General features: G+C 39.4%; 1 protein-coding gene across 11 annotated transcripts in view; it reads right to left on the bottom strand.

Moving 5' to 3' along the window:
• Nucleotides 1–24,654, bottom strand: part of eya4 (EYA transcriptional coactivator and phosphatase 4) — a 65,973-nt gene that overhangs the window by 20,887 nt on the left and 20,432 nt on the right. For 4 of the 11 annotated variants that reach the window (XM_042503525.1, XM_042503527.1, XM_042503526.1 and 1 more), the window contains exons 3-10: nt 12,438–12,487; nt 8,979–9,100; nt 4,577–4,660; nt 3,381–3,458; nt 2,665–2,731; nt 2,380–2,522; nt 919–1,062; nt 625–707 (exon numbers count right to left, since the gene is read on the bottom strand). In XM_042503525.1, the coding sequence (XP_042359459.1) occupies nt 625–707; nt 919–1,062; nt 2,380–2,522; nt 2,665–2,731; nt 3,381–3,458; nt 4,577–4,660; nt 8,979–9,100; nt 12,438–12,487 (771 nt within the window). Of the gene's footprint in view, nt 1–624; nt 708–918; nt 1,063–2,379; nt 2,523–2,664; nt 2,732–3,380; nt 3,459–4,576; nt 4,661–8,978; nt 9,101–12,437; nt 12,488–18,068; nt 18,414–24,654 lie in introns of those variants that run through there. The other 7 variants (XM_042503535.1, XM_042503533.1, XM_042503534.1 and 4 more) reach the window with 4 other exon arrangements.

The raw sequence follows: 24,654 nt of genomic DNA, 5'->3' as shown, positions 1-24,654 counted from the left end.
TTATGCTTGATTTCTTTTTCTGTTACACACACACACACACACACACACACACACACTCTATATTCCCTTTATTCTACCCACACAAGCCAAACCTTGACTTTTCTTCCTGTAAACAGTCACATTTATCATAGTGGAACATTAAAAATCCCCTTTAAGCATTTCACTACCACAATGCAATTCATCATATGGACATAGAGAAATAACCAGAACAAAATACTCTTTCACAAAGACTAATTGTCTGCTTCTATCCTACGTTTGTCCCTGTTGCGAGGTCACAGTGCAATTAGATTTTATTTCTTGAACGAGGAAAAGTAGCATGGAAGCGTAACTGTAAAACCACTTCTGCTCTCAAACACAATCGCAACTGCGCCATACAAAATCCTCATCTTTAGTTATAGCCAGGAGAATAATGAGGAAAACGACGTTCACTTGACCACTCAGAGCAAACATGTAACATGGTTGATCTGCTCTGGCAGGAACTCTGTTGGGAAATGGGCTTTCTTACTGGGCCTGGGAAAATGTATGTTATTTAAGCTAACTTTCAGCTGGACTGTACCAGACATCCAGGTTTAAACTAAAGGGAAAACGTCCACACAAACACTGAGTTTTGAGACGCTGATGTACCTGCTGTGTGGCAGTGTAGTTGGCGGGGTTGGACACTGAGTTGTTGGTGGCGTAGAGGCCTGAGGAAGGAGTGAAACTGGAACCTTTGGACAAAAAGAAAGGGATTAGACAGAGAGACAGCAGAGAAGAAAACACTGTGCAAAGTCATAGCATTGAAAGATAAGATCATCTATAATATAAAATACTGAAAATATTTCCTTCATTTTTTTAGAGTAAAGGTTATTATATTGAGGTGGGAGTGACTAGTAAAGCATCAAACGTTAAGGTGTGTAATAGTATATGTTTTCGACTGACCTGGCATCTGATAGGGTGAGTATGCAGTCTGTCCGGGCTGAGGTGTGGTGAAGCCGGGGCTGTAGCTAAGGCCTGTCTGCAGAGGAGACTGACTCTGAGCCAGGCCGCTCTCCGTCTTAATGCCCGGCAACATCACACCAAGATCTGGTAGAGTAAAAAAAAAAAAAAAAACAGCAGAAGAATATTATGCAGTGTTTGCATACGTTGAAGCTTTAGGAAATTGTACTGGTAAAACTGTAAGAATAACATAAGCCATTTTCTGGCAAACTACATAATGCATTTTAATACGATAAGATAATCCTTTATTTGTCCCACAGCAAGGAAATTGGCAGTGTTACAGCAGCAAAGGGGATTGTGCAACAGAAAGGAGAAAAAGCAGGATAAAAAAGCAAGATACAATAAATAAGTACACAGTAAAAAAGCTAAATGTAATTGGACAGACTGAACAGTTTAATTCCAATTATTGCACAGGCTGTCAATTAAATACTGTTGCCATTTTTGACTTGCATAGATCTTCACCATTTGTATGTCAATTACTCGTCCCATGCAATGCTGAAATCCTGAAGAAAATGTTGATCTCATATGCCTCCGGTGAACAAAGAATCCCAAACTGGAAAAATTCTAGATGAACTGAAGTCATTTGGGTCTGTATTTAACAAAACAAAGCTATACAAACTTTGATGCAACACGTGCAGTGTAATCCAAGTCTCATTTATCCAGCTGCATGCTCTGCACTTCCAAAAAAATTTTAACGTATCTACGCTCTCTTTAAAGCCAGACTCCATTGACAAAAACAGTAATTTTACCTTGTTGAATACGGGAGCTGCTGGTCTACGGCTGCCTCAATCGACAGTTTGTCTGTGTTATTATGTGACTTTGGTGTTTTAAAGGATTCAACAAAGTCATACAATAACACACAAAGTAACTGATCGAGTTGATCTTGTTTTTGTCAATGAAGTCTGGCTTTAAAGAAAGCATAGTGAAGTTGCACTTGTAGTTCAGCTCGTCCCGTGGAAGGGACTGTCTGTTTCAAAAGTGCTGAGCGTATGACTGGATAAATGAGACTTGGGTTATACTGTGAGAGTTTGTAAACAGATGTTTTGTTTTAGTTTTGTTATTGTTAAATGCAGTCCCTTCTGACTTCAATTCATCAAAAAGTTTCTCTGTTTTTATTATTTGTTCACCGTGGAGGCATGTCAGAAAAAACAAAGTTTTCCTCACGAATTCAGCGTAACACGGGGCGAATAATTGATACACAAACGATCATTTGGGCGGTGAAGTAGTCCTTAAATGTGTTTTCTTTGTGACACAAGGCCTGCGGTTCCATTTCAGTGAATCTTTTTAAAGTAACACTTCTTGTGCTTTAGTTGGACACTTTTGTTAAAGTGGATCTTAGATAATTGTGCATTTTAATGTGTTTATTAGTGCAGCCAGTGTGCCTTTTTAGATGTGTGTTGATACCATAGGTGGACAGTCCGTATGCTTGTCCTGTCTGGGAGTACGCAGTGTAGACAGTTGACTGCTGCATGCTGCTGAATTGGGGTTGCCCGGCGTATGTCGGCATTGGAGGGGCTGCCGGTGTGGAGAGAATGTGAGGGTAGGGCCTGGGAGAAGAGAGGAAGGACATGTGAAGTTGACACAAGACAGACAATGACTGAAGAGGACAATGTGGATGAGGTATAGGAGACGATATGCTGATAAGGATTCTTAGAAAGCGGCGTCTGTTGAGCAAAACGCCGTACTTACTTTGATGGGTAGAGGGGAGGGGAGTACTGGTGGGCTGAACGAGGGCTGTACCCGCTGCTGGTGATTACTAAAAACAGCACAATAATGAAAAACAACGAGGTTATGGATGATGTCAACTCAAATCTTCTGTTTCCTTTCAAATTTAACAAAACCATTCCTGAACAGCACAATTCAAGGCCTCGGGCTTGTTTGAGTTGAAATGCGGTTCCAGTAAACATAATTTGAAGCATTTTGAATGGAGAGGAGCCAAGTTCTCCCCCTTCAGAGAGCGCTGAAACCCTTACAGTGGGCCTCATAGTAAAACACAATGTCTGTTTGTGGTCATTGAGATGTCAGAGCTCAATACTGACAAACACCCCGCTGCTTCTAAACCCTCGCTGTGTGTTGCTTAATGGTTTTGTGTCTCAGTGTATGTGTGTGTTTTGCAGTGTGAAGGAGCACGGGGTCGTGTGTGAGTCTAAAAAAAAGGCCAGTGTAAAAATGTCTCCCGCTCTCTCTCATCACTCTGCCAGCCTTTGATGACGCAATCCAAGGACAGGCAATACTTCATGGGATTAAAGCTTTCAGCGGGCCTACCACTGAGCTGAAATGGATGATGGTGTTTGTTTGTGTCTGAGAAAGTAGTGATATAAAGGCTGACTTGTACAGAGACAGGCAAATTTGTTTTTTCCTTTAGATGAGGAAATAGCGCATGAGTGCGTTTATGTGCGCATTACCTGAGCCTGCATATGTGTCCAGTGCTGTGTCGCCTGTTGTAGTGACTGTTTCGCTGTTGTTCATAGGCTCTGTTTTCACTTAAGGAAGATGGAAAAGATCGATGTTAGGGGAGGCCAGTAAGGTAGTACCATCACACACACTCACACAAAGAAAACCACCATGCGGCTCCAGTATAGGAGCAAAACTGTGTGCAGGGTTCCCACCTTAAAGTTCAATTCTTCCTTGATTTTTTTTAATGTCTATTTTTTGTAATGATTAAAGGAGCAGTGAAAGTGTGAAAGATTTAGGGGAACTTAGCGGCATCTGCAGTGGTGAGGATTGCAAATTGCAACCAGCTGAAAGTTCTCCTACTTAAAATTTCTTCAGCTGTTATTGTTCAGGAGGTTTTTTTACTGGGAGCTGGAGTATCCATAAAGGTCTCCTTCTCTTAAAAAGGAACAGACACAGTGATTAAAAGCAGTAAAACACTGAATAAAACAGGTTGGCATTACAAATCAGTTTATCTCCAATGCTGATTGGCAAGCCTTTTCACTCTGATAACTTACAATCCAGACTTTCAGGAGGTTTTTCATGGGAGCCGAAGTACACTAACATTACTTCACATTACAATTCAGTGTTTGTCCTACACTGTTTGGCATGTTGATGACGATGTTGCAACATGGTGGACTCCATGGATATGGGCCCACTCTCTATGTAGCTATAAACGGCTCATTCTTATTGAATAAAAACACGATTCTTACTTTTCGGTGATTATGCACCAAAGAAAACAAAGTTATTATACTGAATTCCATTTCTGCCAATATATCCCCCTAAATCCTACCCACTGGACCTTTAAACTTTAATAATTTAACCATTCAAAGTGATACTTTTGCAAGATCCCCTGATATTAACTTACATCTCTAGCACATTCATCAAATTCCCCAGCTTTTCATAAATTTGTTAAATGGTGGAAACCCTGCACCTATATAGGAATTCCACACACAGTGATACACCCAATGGTATCCAAAGAGCAGGGAACACTGCACGGCAAAAAATAAATAAATGAATAAATAAATGAATAAATAAATAAATAAATCACTGCAAAAACAACAGATCTAGGACCAACCTAAACTAAAAAAAACCCATTCTTTTTTTTTCATTTAAGGTAATATTGTTTGACTTATGGATTTGAATTCACACACATGCACCTCTGTACCATAGTCCTTGGAGCTCGGGGCAGGGGGCGGGCTGCTGCAGCCCAACAGCCAATCAGCCGTGTTTAGAACTGTCATGTTTTCACCTAAAAGGGTGCAAGGTGGGAAGGTGGTGAGGATACGATGACGTACTGGGAACTGGGAACTAGTCTCAGGTATGTGAGACATGGTGTTGATTATCATAAAAAGTATATGTTTGCATTGCTGAAGGATTTTTTTAAGAAATGGTAATAGTAGTAATACTAGTTTTGTGAAATACACTTGTGTGCTTTCTTGCCAAGAGTCATATGTCAATTTCAACACAATTCTCATGTCTGTACGCTAAATATGAAGCTAGAGCAGGGAAATTGTTAGCTTAGGATAAAAAAATGGAGGCAGAGGGAAACAGTTATACCCCTTTTGCAGCAAAATAAGTGCATATATGCAGACTCTTTTAGCTTTTTTCTTTTTTTTTCCTGGTGTGTCACATTTCATTTCATGTCCAGCAGATATGAGCAACATTAGCAATCATTTGATGTCATGTTTCTGGCAACCTGAAAAAATTCAAAAATCCCTCTCCTTAATATCTCTTTTATCCATCCAGATTCTGTTTAGTTTTCCACCAAATCTTGAATGAAGTATCTTGCTTTCAAGATACTAAATGCTTGATTGTGTTCGCCAGCTTGTTGCTTATTTGGGGATGGGCAGGTAGTGCAGAGTAAAGACTTTTCTTTTTGATTCTTTGTAGTAATTCCTGCGTAGAAACGGTCAGTTTCAATATTTATCATGTGACTAGGATGGGACAGGTAGCGAAGTCAACAGGAGCAACCTGGACAGGACTCATATTACTAACAATAGTTTAGTTTTTATATATAAATATGAAGTTCTAATAAGAATAAATGCTATTTTCTTTTGGCAATGGGACAGGACTTCTGTGATTGGAACGGGAGAGGATTTCTATCATGCGATTGGGATGGGACTGGAGTTTTTTTCTTAGAGTGGGACAAGAAAAAAAATCCACTCCCATGTCACCTTCTAGCTTACAGTGGGTTTTTATGGCTTTTACACTGTAAATAGCCGCCTGCTGAGGCTGGAAACTATTTTGATGAGAGTAGGGAGAAAAAAGGAAAGTTGTGGTCTGTAAAACCAAAAACAATTAACTGAAGGGCGCTGAAATTCTCTGTGGTTGAGAGGAACAGCAGAGTTTAATGATAATTATCTGTGGGTTAGTCACAACGAGCGACACTTTTCACATTCAAGTACTCATCTGTTGTAAATAGGGAAAAAAATCATTATAGCCACTTAAACAGAGTGGTGCAAGTCTTAACAGCAAAAAGCCTATTTTTCGAAACTATTCTTAAAAAAGAAACACACCTGTTAATTACGTTAACATCGTCCATACTGTTTTATTAAGTTACTTTCCTTGTTTCCCTCTCTGAACATGATTAAAACTCATCATCAGTGACCATCTGAGAACTCCATTTAATTCAGACAAGTTCATTAATCCCCTCAGGGAGCAATACGACCCATTGGACAAGTCCTAATGAAGACAAATGAGTTGCTATGGAGATGGCCCACGGGCCCGAGCTCTAGCCTGATGTCAGGTGAGGGGAATGTTGGGTATGTAGTTTGTTTTGGCTGTGAGCGTGTAGTCCCAGCTCTGTCTGCTTAAACCATTAACAGTGAGCTCATCAAAAATGATTTAATGTGCTCTAATATGGTCTGAATGCACCGTTAAGTCCACTCTGGCTATTTCTGTGACTGTGTGTGTTGACACATGAAGTTGACTAAAATGCACTATCTCACTTTTTCCATTGCATTAGTTTCCGTTGCCTGTAAAATCAGCGATAGATCAAAGGATCGCCCTCAACAAAAGCACTTACATCCAGTGGTATTACATCAAACTGCCCTGTCAAAAAATATTGAATATGACAGACACTGAGAGGAGATCAAGGGTGACAGAAGATGAGAGGAGGGAAAGAGAAACACAGACGGACAGAGGAAAAGAAGAAAAAGAAAGGGTAAAGATAGAGAGGAGAGCGCTCACTGGTGTTGACATCTAAGAGAGCTGTGATGCTTTAATGCTCTTGTAGAGTGAATAGTTTCCAGGGGGATTTTGGGCTCGCACTCAAACGTATACAGTCAAACACACACACACTTTGCAAAGCGGTTAGCGGAGGAGAGCAGAAGTGCTTCGCCGTGTGTTTACACACATTCTCCAGTGGTTTACCCAAGTCCTCATGCCAGCGCTGTGTGTGTGTGTGTGCGCGTTTGCATGTGCGCGTCTCCTTCCGTCTCGATAAATTCCTCATGAAGTACTTATCTCTGCATGTTGAAAATCTCTCTGACTGATGATTTTGCAATAGATTTCATGACATTATATTAGACTCATCAGTGTCTTTCGCCTAAAGTGATTTACAATATGCACTTTCAACCTCAGCTGGAGCAGCAGGAGCTAGAAGTCATTAAAAAACTGAGTGCATTTCTCCCAAATAAACAAAGCACAGCGTGTAAAGTAGGGGGTACTTAGACGTTATATATTTTTATATTTAGTTTAAAAAATGAGATCAGTTGTTGGTAGCAGAACTTGTCGAGGTGTATAGTCTGATGTCCCAAAATCAAAGAAATTACTGACTCTTCTACTTTGTCTTTATTTCAGCTTACATAGATTAATCTACATAGCACTCAAAGGAATAATTTAGCATTTTGGGGAAGACGCTTATTTGCTTTCTTGCCCAGAGTTTGATGAGAAGATTAATACCACTCAAGCTTTGGACAGCAGATGGTTAGCTTAGTTTAGCATGAAGTCTAGAAATATGGGGAAATGGCTATCCTGGCTCTGTCTTAAGGTAACAAAATCCACTTATCAGTAAGTTTTAAAGCTCACTTATGAACATTTTATATCTCATTTGTTAGATCCGTACAGCAGACTGTGAAGGGCTGTCACTGTGATGGAAGTTTATCTGCTGTTATTAAAGGCGGCTCAACAGTCTGATATGCAGTATTACAAGCATTTTTTCTGTTTTTGCAAATTACTTAATTTATCCCAATTTTAAGTGCTTTGTAAAAAAGCTTTACTGTTTGGCTATTATAAGGTTATTATATAGGTTATATTGTTGCTTTCTAAATGTCAAATGTAATATAATACAATTTAAAGTACTCACTCATTGTTAAATGCAGAGCACAGGAGGGCTATGAGGTACAACAAGGAGAGCAGCATTTTTTCATCTGAGACGCTTTGGTTGTGTCTGGTTGCTATTATATGGAATATCCGCAAAAATGTCAGCACGACAAAGTGTACTTGCTGCAGATGAAGGGAAGGCTGGAGAGAGGACAGACTCGCCAGTCTGTGTGTGTCCTCTGTTGTAGTTGTTTAGCAATGTGACAGTTGGTCTTTGTGGCATTTGTCACACCGCTCTTCCTCTGTGAATGTTTAGCTGGGTAAAAATTGACAGTGACCAGCGGCTACAGTGTTTTACCCAAAGGTGAATACTTCGAACTGTTTTTAACTGTGCTTTTAAACTGTAGTATTGGCAGACAGGCAGCGCTCAGAATAGACGCTCAGCACCTTGTCAAGCTGCTGCTGTTTATAGCACAGTGTGATTTGGCGCTCTCGTGAAGAAAAGAGAAAACATGAACATAGCAGTTTTGACGGTTGCCGTTCCCCTCTGTTTGCAGCCTTTGTGCTTAGCTTACCTAATCGACTGCTGGCTGGAGCGAGCCCCCAGGAAGTGCGCTGGGTTTTGAAGCCAATTTAAGTGGCCAGACTGTGGAATTGCAACTTCCAGGTCCGTCATGTGATGCCATGGGGTCTAAAAAGACTTTTCTAAGAGACTTTACATTGTGAAAGAGACGTCTGAAAAAAGCGGATATGATTTTTTACTGTCACAACCTCTGTGAAATGACTCGTTTCTCGACCTGGATTTGATCCATTCAGCCTGATAACATTTCTTAAGTTTTGAAGAGCCTCACAAGCCCCAATATGCAGAGGATATGGGCAATTTTATACCCAGAAATTTGAACTTTTTTTGGCTGCACGCACCACTGAGAAACTTTCATAAGAATGAGGCCCAGCCCCCAGCACTGTATCCAGTTCTCTTTATGCATCTGTGGGCTAGAGCTTCATATTAACTACACTGACATGAAATTTGTATTGATCTTCTCATATAACTCTCAGAAATCAGTGTATTTCCCAAAATGTTGCACAAGTGTCATTAAGTAGTTGAAGCACACATTTAGCCTTCCTAAAGTTTACAATTCTCATTAAAGAGTGAATACAAACTAAAAATAGAATTGGCCTAAAATAGCAAAATGAGAAAAGAAGACGGTAAGAACTATACTTTAAACACTAAAACTAACTTGTCTACCATAGACACAACTGCCCATTCATTACCAAACCAAACCAAACACATTCTGCCCTCTCACCTCCCGTTCCATTGGTGGTGATGGAGGGGCTGCCAAGGTTGTTCTTGTCCAGTTTGGAGCCCGTCGAATCTCCACCTCCCACACGGTTATGAGGACTGGCTAGGTCCTGCATTTCCATAGACCTACAGGGAGCGAGCGAGGGAGGGAGGAAATAAAGATGAACTGCGATTTTTGAATGAATAACAGATCAACAGCAATATGCTCTCACAGCTGGGAATCTCCCACCTCTATAAATTACGTTGAGATCTCACTGAACACATTCAGTGACATATCCACACAGGAACCACACACGCACATACAAATCATAAACTTCATGCTTCTCCGTACCAGTTAGCTTACATGAGCATGTGTTCAGAGGCGCTAGACATTGTCTGCGGGCCTGCTGGATCTTTTATTGAGTGTGTGTGTATTTGTGTGTGTGCACTTCTGGGCTCCAATACAAACCCACAGGCTGCCAGCATGCTTTAGTTTTACAATGTGTTCCACATGCATGACTGGGACGAACCAGCCCACAAGGTGGTAATGGCAAAGTGAGTGTGTGTGTGTGTGTGGAGTAAGTGGAAGTAAATAGAGACATGAAGATGCGGACAAGAAGTCTGCCTTTCATATATCAATGTTTATTTGGATCCTGATGAGTTGTTACCACGGGAACAGCCACTCGCTCGTCCTGCGGTTCATAACCCAGAGTGAGAGGTGTTAGTGTTTTTAATAAACTTTCATGCATGGGCACTGCAAGGAAAGCAACATTAAACACTCGCTCATGACTCTTCATCACTGTCGCCACAAACCCACATTTTGACATGTCCTTTGGTGGTGGACATAGTTTAATGTTGAGTCAGTGTGTGTATGGACAGGACTTTATGTGAACGTGTGTGAGCCCTGACTCACGCCGCCCGCACGTCTGTCACACTTGTGCTTTTGTGCGAGACATCAAAGTGAGACATGACAGAGATGGAGGGAGAATTAAACAAATGCGGGCTGCCGTTCTACCGCTCTGTGTGTGTATATGTGTGTGTGTGTGAGCGTGCAATACATCTGTGTCGCGGTCTGGAAGCTTGCCATCTCAATGCTATGGGCAGATAGCATCGCCACACATGACTGCAACCCACTGTCAGACTGACAGGTATAAACATATAGCTTTCAGCGGAGGGGGAAGAAGCAGCTAAAAGGGCGCAAAATAGGAAACCGTACAAAAGATAAACACTCTGAATCAACTTTCTCTAGCAACTATTTACCACTGAACATTCATCGTGCTCTCCTGCACATTTCACACTGAAAACCCTGATCACTGTCCGAGCATCAACAGCACTTTATTGTGGATGACATATTCAGCCAAGCTCTAACTTCAAACAAATGCCTAAAAATATCTCACAGGGCAATAACTTTTAAGAACTTTCACAGATTGTTGCTTTTTCTCTCTTTTTCTCTCTTGTGTGTTTCAACACTCTTCATCCATCCTTTTCTTTTGTCTTTCAACAGCAGGAAATGATTCTGTCTCCCCTCCTTGTCCTTTTTTTTTTTCTTTTCCCCTCTCTGTTTCGCTCCTCTCGGGAGGCGATGGCAGGAGTTGGTGTTTCATAAACTCTTTTCTGGTTTTCACATTATGTCTGGTCAGGGGGAAAAAAAACATGCTGCATCTTGGTGCAATGCACAGGGTAGCTTACTGTGTATTGTGTGAAATAAACAGTGTTAGGCACGGTAATTTTTACTATTGATTTATCCGCTATTATTTTCTAAATTAATTGATTAATTTTTGACAGCAGAAAATGTAAAAAGAAAAAAAAATTGTACATTAAAAATAGTGAAAAAAGTCAGTTTCAACTTTTCAGGTATTGACTTTAAAGGTAAACTTCTGCATTTGCGTAACCTGGACACTATTTTCCTATGTTTTTGTGTCTAAGTGACTTAACTGAAACAACAATTTTTGAAATTGGTCCATATTAAGCGGAGTCTGCAGCAACAAAACAGACTGCAATGTACCCACTCAGGGGCATGTTTGCCCGTCAATTTATGTCGACTAAAAGTGATTTTTTTTAATGCCACTGACAGATTCAGATAATAATGTAAGATAATGTAAGTCTGACAACATTATGGGAAGGATCCCAACAGAGATAAACCTTAAGAGTAAGATAATTTGTGTTTAATCAAAAACAACCCCAAAATCACTATCACCAAACTTACCAGACTCTTCTAAATTAACAGTAATTTTAGTGTGAATAGAAGCAGCATATCTTCACATATAACTGGGTGGTTTAAGGGTTCATTTCAAACCAGAGTTGGTGATTGTTGAAACTGGAAGGACGAACCAAGACAGGTTTTTATGAGATTTATTTTGTTTTGATATTGACTGAAGTTTTTTTTTACAATAATAAAATTATTGTTTATGTAAATGGAATCTGGTCGGTTTGGCGATAATGATTTCAGGGCTGTTACTGGTTAAACCAAAAAAATATTGCGTTTTAACTCTAGAGATTCTTTCCCCAATGTTGTCAGACACAGAATAATAATGTCAACCTGTCCGTGGCAAAAACGAACACTTTTAGTCTAAAAGTCTAAAACCCAATGATATTGATCCTATAATGTTGAAATGTGACCATATGACCAAGAAAAGCAGTAAATCCTCTCATTTGAGAAGATGGAACATGAGAATATTTGGCATTTTTGCCTATATTTACTTAGACTAAGACTTATTGATGATTACATAATTATCAGTGTAGCTGCAGATGATCTTTCTATTGATTTATCGACTCTAAATGACCCCTCAATTGGATCACTACACATCTTTGTTTCTGCAATACAGTGTACTGTCTGAAATAAATTGTGGTAGGCATGATTATTTATCCGGTATTATTTTTGAAATTAGTCGATTAATCTTTTACTGCATGAAATGTAAAAATAAATGTATACAAATAGCAGTGAAAAAAATACAACCCCAGGTGATGACTTTCTCTGTTTTCTCTGACCAAAAGTCCAAAACTCAAAGACATTTAGTTTACAATAATATATGACCAAGAAAAGCAGCAAATCCTGTTTTGAGGAGATGCAAACAGAGAATATTTGGCATTTTGCTCTTTTTTATGCTTGAAAAATAACTGAAAATGTTATTGTTTTGTCTATCAATTAATCCTAATACAGATAAACAACTAAATATACGATTGTGTAGCCTTCAACATGCTCCCATCGCTTATCCTTCTTTTGGATCGCTACATCTTTCCAGCTGCGAGTGTGTGGGTGTGTGTGTGGGTGCGCGTGCGTATGTGTGTGTCAGGCACTGAGGTCTTGGGAAAGTGTCGATGAAATCATCACTCCTCGCAACTGCAGTGAAACCTCACCTCTTTGCACCATGACCAGAGAACTAGGACACACACACACAAATGTACACTAGGACACACACACAGACACAGTTTTGAAAATCCTGATGCTGTTTGTCATATTACACAAACAGACACGTGAGCATACCTGGCGTCCGAAGGGTCTGGAACATGAGATTCACTGTGTGATTTCTTCACCTGCAGAGAAACCAGAGCAGAGGAAATGTTAACCAAACACACACACATTACCGCATATTAGTGTTAAGTGTGTCATAAACCAAGCCTTGTAAACTTTTGTTTATGAATCAGACAAATTATATTAGTATCATGAAGTGTTGTGAATAACAACAAAAGAAGGTCCCGCCCATAGCACTTATAAGAAATGAGCACAAGGGATGTAACTCAAAACTGATAGTAAATTACCTCAAAGTAAACAGAATATTGCAGTAAAATGCTTTTGACTTTCTGATTCTTTAAATCACCAACTGCTTTCCTTAAGGGACCCCTTTGCTATCAACTAGGTGACATATTATTACAAATTATCCAATGCATAGCAATAACAGTACAGAACAACTGATGAATTAACCCAAGTAGTGAGAGCAATAACTGCAGGACATTTGTGTTAAACGAGCACTTTGGATTTGAGCATATTATTTTCTGTAAATTTTATATATAATATACATTTGCAATCATACATACTTAATAGACTTCTTTTTTTTTGACAAAGTCAGTGTTTTTCCTCTCCACTTTGCTTGGCCACGGTTCTGTTAGCTCTGTGAATGTAGCTTGTGTTCAGGTCTTCTACATTTATATCTTGCATAATAATCTAAACTTTCAAAAATGACATTTTCAATCGGTTTTCTCCACAGAAATGAATGAAATGCTGAAATAATGGCATGTTGTGTATTGTCTAAAAAAGTTTTCTTACACCCCTAAAATCAAGAATTCTTTGCACCCCCCTGTGAAGCTCTGCTACCCCGTACAGTCAGAATCATTAGGTTGAAACAGGGCGTCCCGACTGTTAATTACTGGGTCCCAAACTTGGGGTCCTGGCCCCTGTTAGGGGTCGGAAAGCTTCTTAATTGCAGAGACTCTCTTGATTTTTAAAGGATGTAAGAAAACTATTTATGATTGTAAAAAGAAATAATAATAAGATGAGAATTGCAAATACAGACAGACAATAGTATAAAAAGTTTCTAAGAATATCAGCAAAACTAATCTCTGATGCAGTATTCACAGAAATTAATTCAAATTTTCTCATTTTACACAAACTTCCTGCAGATATTGTGTCTACTATTTAAGTTAATTGTTCAGTGTATCATTTTTTTGTAATGTTATTATCGTGCATTGATTATGATATGAATTATACATAAAATACGTCACTCAGTCAGGGCTGATCAGTTTACTCAGTGATTAAAAAAGTTTCCCTTAAGGGATATGGTCATTAACATTTGCCTTAAATGTTGCTAAAATGCAGAAATCATAAAAAATTAAATCCCGGTGTCCAAAGTTGTAGCCACCACCGATACAGGAGTGTTAACTGGCATCTGAGTGACAGATATGAACTTTCCCTTGTTCACCCGTGACCCTGCTCCATCCGGAGCTCGAGCCCCTTCCTCAACCCTTAAAGAGGTAAAAGGTCACGGTGGGGTCATGTTAGGTCACAAGGCTCACTCTTCACCCTTAAATGTGTCACCGTAGACACTAAATCGAGCCTTGACTTTGGGGGCTTAACCGAGACATTTGGTCATGTCAGTCACTGTATGCTGGAACTTTTCATTCAACATTGAAGACAAAAAAAAAGAATTAAGAAAACACACTTTATCCTCAGAGCCTGTTCACCGCAGCATACACTCATTGCGCTCACACACAGGCCAGTTTCATGTGTGTGTGAGGGTATGCGGCGCTGTAGAGCAGACCAGCGGTTCTCTATTAAAATTCCTCTCTCTTATTTGGAACAGGAACTAATTAGAACAGTAAATGCAGGGCGGAGCGAGGGCCAATGTGTACCAGCTGCCCTATAATCACTGTGTCAACACACTGTTGAGGTGTAGGGCACGCGCGAGGTGCCAAACACACACATGGAAATGCACATACAAACGCGCACACACACTCACGGTCAAATTCACCCAGCATATATCCAAGTCATTTGCACATTATCGCAATCACAGGTAAGTATACAGAGAAAGTGCTTGGCCAAGCAGACACTAAACTCCAGGTATTTGGAAACTGGGACATTTCTGTGTGTGTGTGTCTGTGTGAGAGAGAGTTTCTGTTTGAGTTGTGGTGTTATGGTTCTGATTAGAGGATCCTGCAGAGAGCGAATAAGGAGCAGCACTTAGCTGTTTAAGACAGAGTTCAAAGGTTAGCCGGTGCCCTCGTATGGATCACTTTACACACACACATACACACGCACGCAAGCCACTTTCATGTCACGTTTCATGCTTTACTGAAATTTAACAAGGCTGTCAGTCACGACATCAACAGCACCGCCGTGAGAAACAGCAATACACATGTAATGCACACGCAGGGCTACGTTAAAACGAGGGTGTGCACACACGGCCCGCATGTGCACACACGTACACACAGGGAAACACACAACCCTAGCTGTTTCTGTCTCAACACGATCTGTGAAAACACAAGCACACGAGGGCTTTGATCCTGAAAAGCTTTTATCATTGTGCCTTATCCGTTGCACACTTTCTCTCAGCGTTGACCTCTCTGAGTCTCCTTCAGTGCCTTATCGCTTTTTATCTTTGTCTATCAGAAATACTCCATATTTAATAAAAATTCCTATAATACTATTTATTTTATCATGTTTTTAACACATGAAAATGATCTGAAACCTTTCTCTTTTTTTTTTTTTTTGCTCAGCGCTACAACTTTTTTTTCAGTTGTAAAGTCATTAAGGTGAGAGATTAAAAGTTGAAAAAATAGTTTTTTTTAATTTACTGGTTAATAGAGATTTTGGGCTATTCTGCTTCCGTAACATCATTCAGACTAGTGTAAAGAAAATGTCCAAAATACACATTTAGGTGTTATTTTATATTAGGTTTATTTTAATGAAATGTATGTAAATTAGCACACATGCAAGTATATAATGTATCATTTGCATATATAAGCATAAAATTACAGATAACATCTATAAGTTAAATGTTTTACCTTAATCATATTGGATGTCACCACTAAATAGACACTCAACCCATTAAAACTACCTCATTGTTACATACATTTAAATAAGGGCTGGACTATAAATCAAGATTATATTCATCTTGATACAATACTAGATACCATCTTAGATTTTGAATGTTGTCATATCCCAAGTGTTGTCTTTTCCTGCTTTTAAAGGCTGCATTACAGAAAAATTATGCATTTTTTTAACTATCTAGACTATTCCAGTTGTTCTGTTACTAACTTTTACCCATTTAGTCATTATATCCTCACACATTCTCACTCACAGCTCGTCAAATACAGACGCTTAGACAGTAGCCCTAAAAGTCAAACTATGACTCTCAAGGTACTCCTTCTACATCAGTTTTGGACACTCAGAGACAGCGTGTCAATTAAGGCTTGTTAAGTGCCATATGTCTTTTCAAAATGCACATTTTCCACTTATTACATGCATACAGTCTCTTTTCAAAATAAACTGTGAGCATAGGTAAAAAAAGACAACAACTTTGTTTATAGTTTTATTATTTCCTTTGGTTTAGGCAACAAAAGCATGTGTTTAGGTTTAGAAAGAAAAAAATCATCATGGTTTGGCCTAAAAAGAGTACATTTGTTTCCTGATGTAATGCAGTGTCATTGGAGATACTGTAACATGCTACATATTCTACTAAAATGTTATTAAAATAAATGCTGACTTTTGGTTTCACATGAAAAAAAAAGGGTTCCTCCTGGGTGAAAGTTTGGCGTTTGTTTGACCCATCCACCTCATGTCCCACCAATCTTTTGTGGATTCTTTCTTTCTTTAAATTATGTCAGTCGCTCAGAGCGTCCAAAAATGCTGCCACCTGGTGCGTCCCATACCGCCAATAAGGGCTGCCACTATACGAGGGCCACTGACCAAGCGTTGGTATTGTACATGTTGGGAATAAAACCGCGTTGTATATCCAAATACTTGATGATTATTCGTCAAAAATCTCTTTGTGTAAATATTTTGTGAAAGCACCAATAGTCAGCCCTACATCATTGTTGTAATATCGATATTGAGCCAAAAGTAAAAAATATCGTAATATTTAATTTTCTCTATATTGCCCAGCAATATAGCCTTAATATACATATACAATAATAAATATACAAAGAAATGCTCACAAACTGCATTCAGATGTTCTTCCTTATTTTCCCTCTTTCTGTATCTTGCAGTGAAACACGCCCAATTTCATCCCTAATGACAAAACAAAGGGCCTTTAAGTGTAATATTAGGTGGCCATGATGCCTAAAAGACTCATTTGTGTCATCTGAGTCTCTTAAATAGGCGACCTTTGACCTGGTTGGCCGGGTGACCGCTCTGGAACACAACCTGCCCAGCGCGGGGACTCCCTGAGGGATAAATACAGGTACTCCAGGTAATTAGCACTAATAACAATTATTTATTTAAGGGAGTTGCACACAGATGTGTTTGTGTTATTACTTTCGATATTTATCATCTAATGGCTGCGAAAATAACATGAGACCTGATTTGACCCTGAAAGGCCGTAATAAGAAACAGTAGGTGTGAGTCAGAAATAAGCAGACCCAGTCCTGCTCCTGGATGTTTTTCCTTGTTTTGCCCTCTTTTTTGTCCCGCCTGTCTGTATTTTGTTTTGAACAAGCTCACTCAAGACACTCAAAATTTGACATAAAAGGTGCATCAACAAGGTTTGTGTTATTGTTTCTGGCGAAGTGTGAGAACACTGCGCAGGAAGAGAAAAGAGGGTCAGCAAGAGAGAAGAATAGCGCTATGTGTTTCTGGTAATAACCCAACCCATCTGCAATAGGTCATCCGATACCATGCATAGAGTTGCGCACACACACACACACACACACAGACACAAAGACAAATGGTATACGAAGGCTTTCTAATCTGTTTTACAATTTTTATGATTGTGTTTTAGGAGCAACTAGATTCATAGCCATAGTTTAAAAAAATAAATCAAGTGATCTCTAAAAAAACACACATTCAGCTTTTTTTTAAAAAAAATTAACATACGTTTAAAATGGAATTTCTAATGAAATAATCTTTTCAATTCTTTTTATTTATAATTTTTTATTATTAAAAAAAATGTCTTGAAGAATAGAGCTGTAATGCTATATCAAACCTCAAATATTGCACACAAAAAGAAAGCTGACAATCTGATATTTAATAATTACAATTTCAGAAAATGCATTCAGGGCAAAAAACCTCTGTCAATTTACCTATAATAAAAGCGTGAGGAAAAAATAGATTTCATTTATTATTTACAAATGCAATGTGTTAATTTATAGAGTGAACTAATTTAAATTGGGAAGTTACCTTTAAACAATTACAGTAACCTACTAACCTTATTTTTTCCAGGTGCTCTGAATATTGCACCCATTTGGCCGAATTTAATGTTTTTATGATATAAAATACAATTTTTGTCTTTTACTTGATGAGAATATTTACAAAAATAAATTTACAAAACTAATATATATATATATATATATATATATATATATATATATATATATATATATATACTCACATTACAGAAAACATTATATTTGCTTGATAAAAAAAAAATAGTTTGAGCATTTAGCACACAGTTGGAGTTCTTACCTCAGGGTGTAATCAGGTCAGTTAGCAGTCCTATACTTCCACAAAGCATTACAGAGCTGTACGATCCACTGGCTTCCCCTCAGCCACAGGCGTGCTGGCCTCACACACAAACAGAAACACACACACTCCTCCAAACACACTTCAAACACTCGCCTCAATCTACCTGCCTCTCACTTTGTACTCCAGGTGTCAAGTTTTTCTTATTTTTGCTCTTCGGGAGAAAATGTCTTCTCTTTTTCTTTCACTCTGAGTGAACATGCAGCGGCTTGAGAAGGGACGCAAAAAGACGCAAAGAAACTACTCTTGTCCTCTCTATCTCTCAGGTCAATCCATGCACAGCTCCTGTCTTCCTCGACTCCAGTAATGGGGAACATTTCACTCGTCCTGTTTCTCTCCTCCTCTGCCTCCTCCCCCTCTTTTTCTCTTCTCCTCCCTCTCTCTCTCTCTCTCTCTCTCTCTCTCTGCTGTCACTCACAACAAACTCACTCAAGCTTACATTCAAAGCCAGAGAACGGTTTTAAACGTAACAGATGTAACTTTCTTTTGAAAAATACAAATAAACTGAATTCCACTGTAATCATCCCATGAATAAAAATATAAAATAATTCAAATAAGCCCCCAAAATTTAAAAACATCTGTGTTCATGACTCAGAGCGGATGGTATCTCTAGCATGATGCTAAGATGGTAAATGGAGGCATGATGTTGGTGTCTTGCTGGTGCACTCGAAAGTACAGGCCAGACCATAAACTTCACACCATGCATTTGACCCCCCTCACACTCACATACACACATACACACACACACACACACACACACACCCCTTCCCCCATCTCACCCACCACATAGAGACTTCACATGTTCACCTGAGCACACACATTCAATCTGTGTTAATTGGAAACACACGGGCTGCACGTGTGCGTCATATGTGAAGTGTAGCCGAGCTCTTTCGGATGAGTGGTGGTGGTGGTGGTGGTGGTCGGGGGGGGGGGGGTGTAGTATCAAGTAGGTGGAATCCCAGCTGCCTCGGTCTGAAGATGGCACTCTTTCACTGTGGTTGTCAAGGTGTTGTCAGGGGAGGCACACGCCCAAACACACGCAGACACGCACTTAAATCAGCACCAAAGTCTGACCCTTCTTGTGCTGATAAAAACTGAAGGGGTCATATTTTCTCTCTGACCTCTAATGGTAGTGAAGCAACTTAGATCTACAGAGTGTCTCCCAGTCTCATCCCAGTCGCCAAAAGAAAATGTTGGCATAGTACATTTCTCCAAACCACAGATACATTACATTGTACATTTCAAACGCATCATATTAAGGTTTCTAAGTGATGTATTTCTGATCATATGTATCTGAGCTGACTTCGTCATCAGGAGGTGGAGGGGATAGTGGATGGTGTGACACCCATGCAAGACAGCTACCAACCTGCAGACCACTGTTCAAGACAAACAAACTGAGACAACAAAACTGATACATTGGCAGCATTTCCGATCTGATTGTGTCACTAAAACTGGGTATTTCAAGCCAAAATATGATCTTTTTCTAACAATAATCAAGTGTTTTTGTGCTTAACATAACAACACATTAACACAGAGTGTTGTTGAAATGTAGAGAAGTTTTAACATTTTTAAAATTTTCACTGAATAATAATGTAAAAATGTTACATATCAATGGATTGCGGAAATGTGCAAATCGTGAATATCTGTGGATTGCAGAAATATATAATGGGAAAAAATGAATGTGGTGAATAGGTTGCTAGTTTCATTATGTTTTTATTGGAACTACAGTTGTATATGAAAACTGTTGACTGTGTATTAGTCTGGCATTACAATGGTTAATAGCCGTTGGAAATTGACTTTCACACATGCATTGTAACAACTTTCTTAGTCAGGCTCATAATTTTAAAGAGAATCTACTTATATCTGACCTCTGCACATTCTGATTTTAACGCACACCCGATTCAAATTTGTTAGGCTCCTAACCTGACCAAGTGCATCTTGTACAGATGGGATTCATTCAAAATAATGTCAGTAATACTTCTTAAAATACACAAGTGCTGCTTTCCATTTACTTTGTTAGTTGGATGTCCAAGCTGGAAATAACATCACAGCTGAATTGGCTGCTTTCCAGTAAAGCAAATTGGAAAACCAAGATGTTGTTAACAATACCAGTTCTAGCCAAGTTAGCCATCGTTAAGAGTACCGTTAAAGGCATTACGCTGCAATTTACGCATACAAACACTGCAACAACATGTCCACATATAAGTTGGATAGGACTGAGTGTAAGACTGTTTTAGTGAGAGGCAAATAATACAGAAGAGGTAATAAACTGTATATTAATTCATCTTTCACTACCGTTGATCAAGCCCCCAGGAACCGTGCAGTGCTTTGAAGTCGATTTTAAATGGTGGCCAAAAGTGCAGTTACATTTACAGAGTCCGTCATGTCACGGTACCCCAAAAAACACTTTTTTCCCAAAAATTTACATTGAGAAAGAGACATCGGTAAAGTAATTGTCACATTTTTTCGAGGGTCGAAACCCCCATGAAATGACTTGTTTCACTATCGGGATTTGGTCCATTCGGTCAGGTAACATTTCAAAAATCGAGAAGAGCCACAAGATTAAAACATTTTAACTTCATTCAAGTTAAAGGAGCACTAAACCAGAAATTAGCAGCTCTCAGCCACCGCAAGTCTTTAGTGCCCTTGCTCTGTGGGCCCCATATTGTGTAGGAATAGAGTTTTTTTGGCTTCATGCACCATTGACCAACTTTCATATGAATGAACCGGGTACGGCCTCCAAAGCTGTATCCATGTTTTTTAATACATGCATTCTGTAGATTCGCTTAGCAGCCATCTTGGATTTTCGAGGTTAGTGTTGGCAAGGTTCCTACAACTCTGAAATCTGACTTCAGAGGGTATTTTAGTTAAAATTTCTGACCAGGAACAGTGCAAATAGAATGCACCATGTATTTATGTGTGTGTGTGTGTGTGTGTGTGTGCGTGTGCGTGTGTGTGTATGTGTATATATATACACACTCTAAATACACTATGTACACTCAAGTGGCAAATCAAATCAGAATATCTTAAATTACTAGAATATTACTGGAATATTCCACTAGCTCTTGTGTGAGATTTTTTAATTTGGTTGAACTGACATGTTAACAACATATAGATCAGTTCAAATGTTACAGGACATCTCCATGGCAACAGAAAACAGCTGAGAAGGGTGCCTAACAAACACAGGCCAAGAGACCAATTTGGAACAGCGCCACCGTCTCCAACTGTGCACCAGCCACCTTTAGCTCGGTCACCATGGTGACAGCATGCGGCGCTGTCCCACAGCATTTATCCGTCCAACCCCAATAAACAGCCTGATTGATAGACTGTCTGAGGACCTCTGTGCATACATCAGTGCAAACGCCTGTTGAGAGTGTGCTATACGTGCATGCCGACATGCACTTGTGTGCGTGTGCGGGACGTTTGAGAGCGCATGTGGAGGACTAGCTGTCAGAACAGATTAGGGTGTTGCAGAAGCGTTTGACAACTCAAGCACTTTATTATTAGCTAGGCAGGACGCCCATCAGGAGGGGGTCGTCCAAAAACATCCCTGATGGAATATTTTCACAGCAAATGGAGAAGGGAGCAGGGGAGGTGTCCCAAAACACGCTTGATGAAATACAAAAAAATAAAAGACCCAAAAACAAAACAGTAGTGTGGCGTGGGCACATCAGAGCAGTTAACTGAGCGAAGGAAGTAGGTAGTATTTTAGACGGCTAAATGACAGGACTCGGCTTTGGTTTTTGTTGACTTTAGAAGGCTTTTAAAAGTGTCTGACGGAGGTGCCTCGCTCCCTTTTAAGAGGCCCTCGAGAACAACTTTGTTCTTCAAGTGGAACAACAACAGTTTATCTTTCACTCAGCAGACAGTGAGACAGTCGGAGACAGACTTTAATGCTCTTTTTTTCTTTAATTGTTTTCATTTATTCTGAAGTGAGATTTCTTCATAAGCTGCTCAGATATTTTTTGAAAAACTTTTATCTCCACGTATTAATCAGTGTAACTAATTAATTAAATATAAACTTTATAGGAATACTTTTATATGTTGGGAAACATGCTTACTTGCTTTCTTACCAAGAGTTCTTACTGACTCTGAAACTTTTATCGGCCATTAAAGTTTTTGGAACTTGTTTGATGTTCTGCGTTTTTTTTTTACATTTGTCCAAACACACACATCTGCAATAAGAGAGAGAGGAGGACAGCATCATTTCATAGCTCAGATAGTAACATTAATATGGATGATGATGAAGAGGGAGAATCTCATAGAGGATGAAGACTGCACACAGACGGACAGAGAGCGCACCACTGTGCCAAATGCGAGGCGCAGGCAAAGAGTGGTGACAGCTAGGGAGGTAACTGAATAGAAGCAACGGACCAAATATGTCTTTCATTAGTTCTGTATTGCATATTTTTTGCAATAATTAGAACAATAGAAGGCACTGAACGCAGTCTACAAGGTGCATAGCAATTTTTTAAGATACAGATTTATAAAAAAAAAAAAAACAAAAACAGGAAGTTGATGTGCAGAGGTCTTTAAATAAAAAGAGGCTTAGTTTTTTTTTATGTTAGCTTAACATAAAAACTGGAAACAGAGTGAGCGCGGCTGTCTTTAAATGTTAATAAAAGTCACAGCAGCATGTTTAAGCCTCACTTATTAGGACATTACTTGTTTAACTGGTACAAAACTTGAAATTCCCAGGAAAGCTGCTCAGCCTTGCTTCCAATTTTTCCCAGTAGCCACAGTATTGCAGCAGAAAAATCCTCTGCAGCTTAAATTTTCCCCATGGGCCACTATTTTAAAAGGGACGAACCGCAAACAAGTTTGTATGACTCTTTCGAACATGAATGTTTGATTCATGGAGGTTTTATATTAATTTTAATTTTCTATGACGTCATCACAATTTAAAAATGATGAGCTGGCCAGAAACTCATGGGTGGGACCAACAGGAGAAACACTACTGCGTATACTCAGTGGGTCGCATACCAATAAAGCAAACCCGGAAGCTTTTGCTGTTTGTACCATGTGAGCAGGTGAACTGAATTGGCACCATATGGGTGTTTGGTATCTAGTTAACCCATTATACATCTATACATTTCCCTTTTTTTACAGTCTTTGTGCTAAGCTTAGCTAACTAGCTGCTGGCTATGGCTTCATATCAATTGTACAAACATGAGTGTGGAATAGATCTTCACATCTAACTCGCAGCATGTAAGCAAATCAGCATGTTTCTCAAAATGTTGAAATATTTATTTGATATTATTAATGAGAAACATTTTTTTCTTGAAAAGTGAGGAATAGAGTATAGGAATATAAACACGTAGCTAACAGGGTTCATAGAGATACACACACCTGTGCAACGTGATCGTCCAACCATGCCTGTCTCTGACATCGGCTGGTGTGTGTCGACCACAAAACCCACTCGTGAAGGATGTTACTCGCCACACAAACACAACCTCCATCTCTCACTATCTCTCTCGCTCTTTCTCTCTCTCACACACACACAGAGCCTCACACGTTTACCTGTCCCCTGCTCAAAGCTCCCTGCTCTCCCCATTTGTATGAGTGGTTATCGGTGTGGTAACTCTATCCCCTTCCTTTCATGTAAAATACATTGTGCCGAGCCTCCTCCCTGCCTCCTCCACTCCTGCTACACCCCCCAGTTCCCCCGGCCTGGGGAGGTGTAAAACTATCCCTCTCTTTATGCCTCCAAAAATGCCCCTTTTTCAGGTGTAGTAGGAAGCTATAAAAGAAAAAAAGAAGTGAGGGAGTGAAAGGGAAGAACAGGGTGAGTCTGTGGAGCAGGGAAGAGGTGGAGGAGGAGGGGGGTGTTTGGGTGAAAAGGTACTCTCTAAAAACATTTCTCTCTCTCTGGTTTTACCTGCTATTTTCGAATGAATTTGCCAAGAGCTGCCTTGTGTTACTCATGCAATTTGAAGGGCACAGAAATGAAAGTACATTCACACACTGTAAAGTATCAAATGTCTTTAAACCTTAGTCTTCTAATCGCCCGGGGAGAGAAAAAGAAGACAAAAATAGAGCTAAAACTAGATGCTGACCTCCACATCGAACCCCCAAGACAATAGGAACAACTGATAAACGGATAAACGAGTAAAAAACACGCAGCACCGTTGCTCCAAGCTATAAGGCACAGATATGTTAACGGCATTCAAGACAAAGAAAGGACTCGCAGTGAATTTTAAAAGGGTTATGTGGTGTGTGAGTTCATCAGCTTGAAAAAGGAATACACATAACAAGAGATAACAGTGATTTTATAGCATAAAATACAGTTTTCCAACCGTGAGCCACATAGGTTTTATGTCCTTTGTATATTCCTGTCATCTAATACTACTCAAAGTAGAGTTTCCTGAATGAAAGTCCTTTGTTTGTTTGATTCACCTAAGCCGACTTTGGCTGTCGTTATTCTACATAACCTGACTTCCCCCTTTGTTACGAAGGCCACTAAAGGTCGCCACCTAGCAAAAGAACGTAAATTTAGGTCATAATTTTGTCTTGAAATAAGCAACCTATG

The sequence above is a fragment of the Plectropomus leopardus genome, chromosome 16 (assembly GCF_008729295.1).
Source record: "Plectropomus leopardus isolate mb chromosome 16, YSFRI_Pleo_2.0, whole genome shotgun sequence".
NCBI lineage: Eukaryota > Metazoa > Chordata > Actinopteri > Perciformes > Serranidae > Plectropomus > Plectropomus leopardus.
Note: the sequence above shows the minus strand (reverse complement) of the source record. Positions and strands in the feature narration are given on the sequence as shown.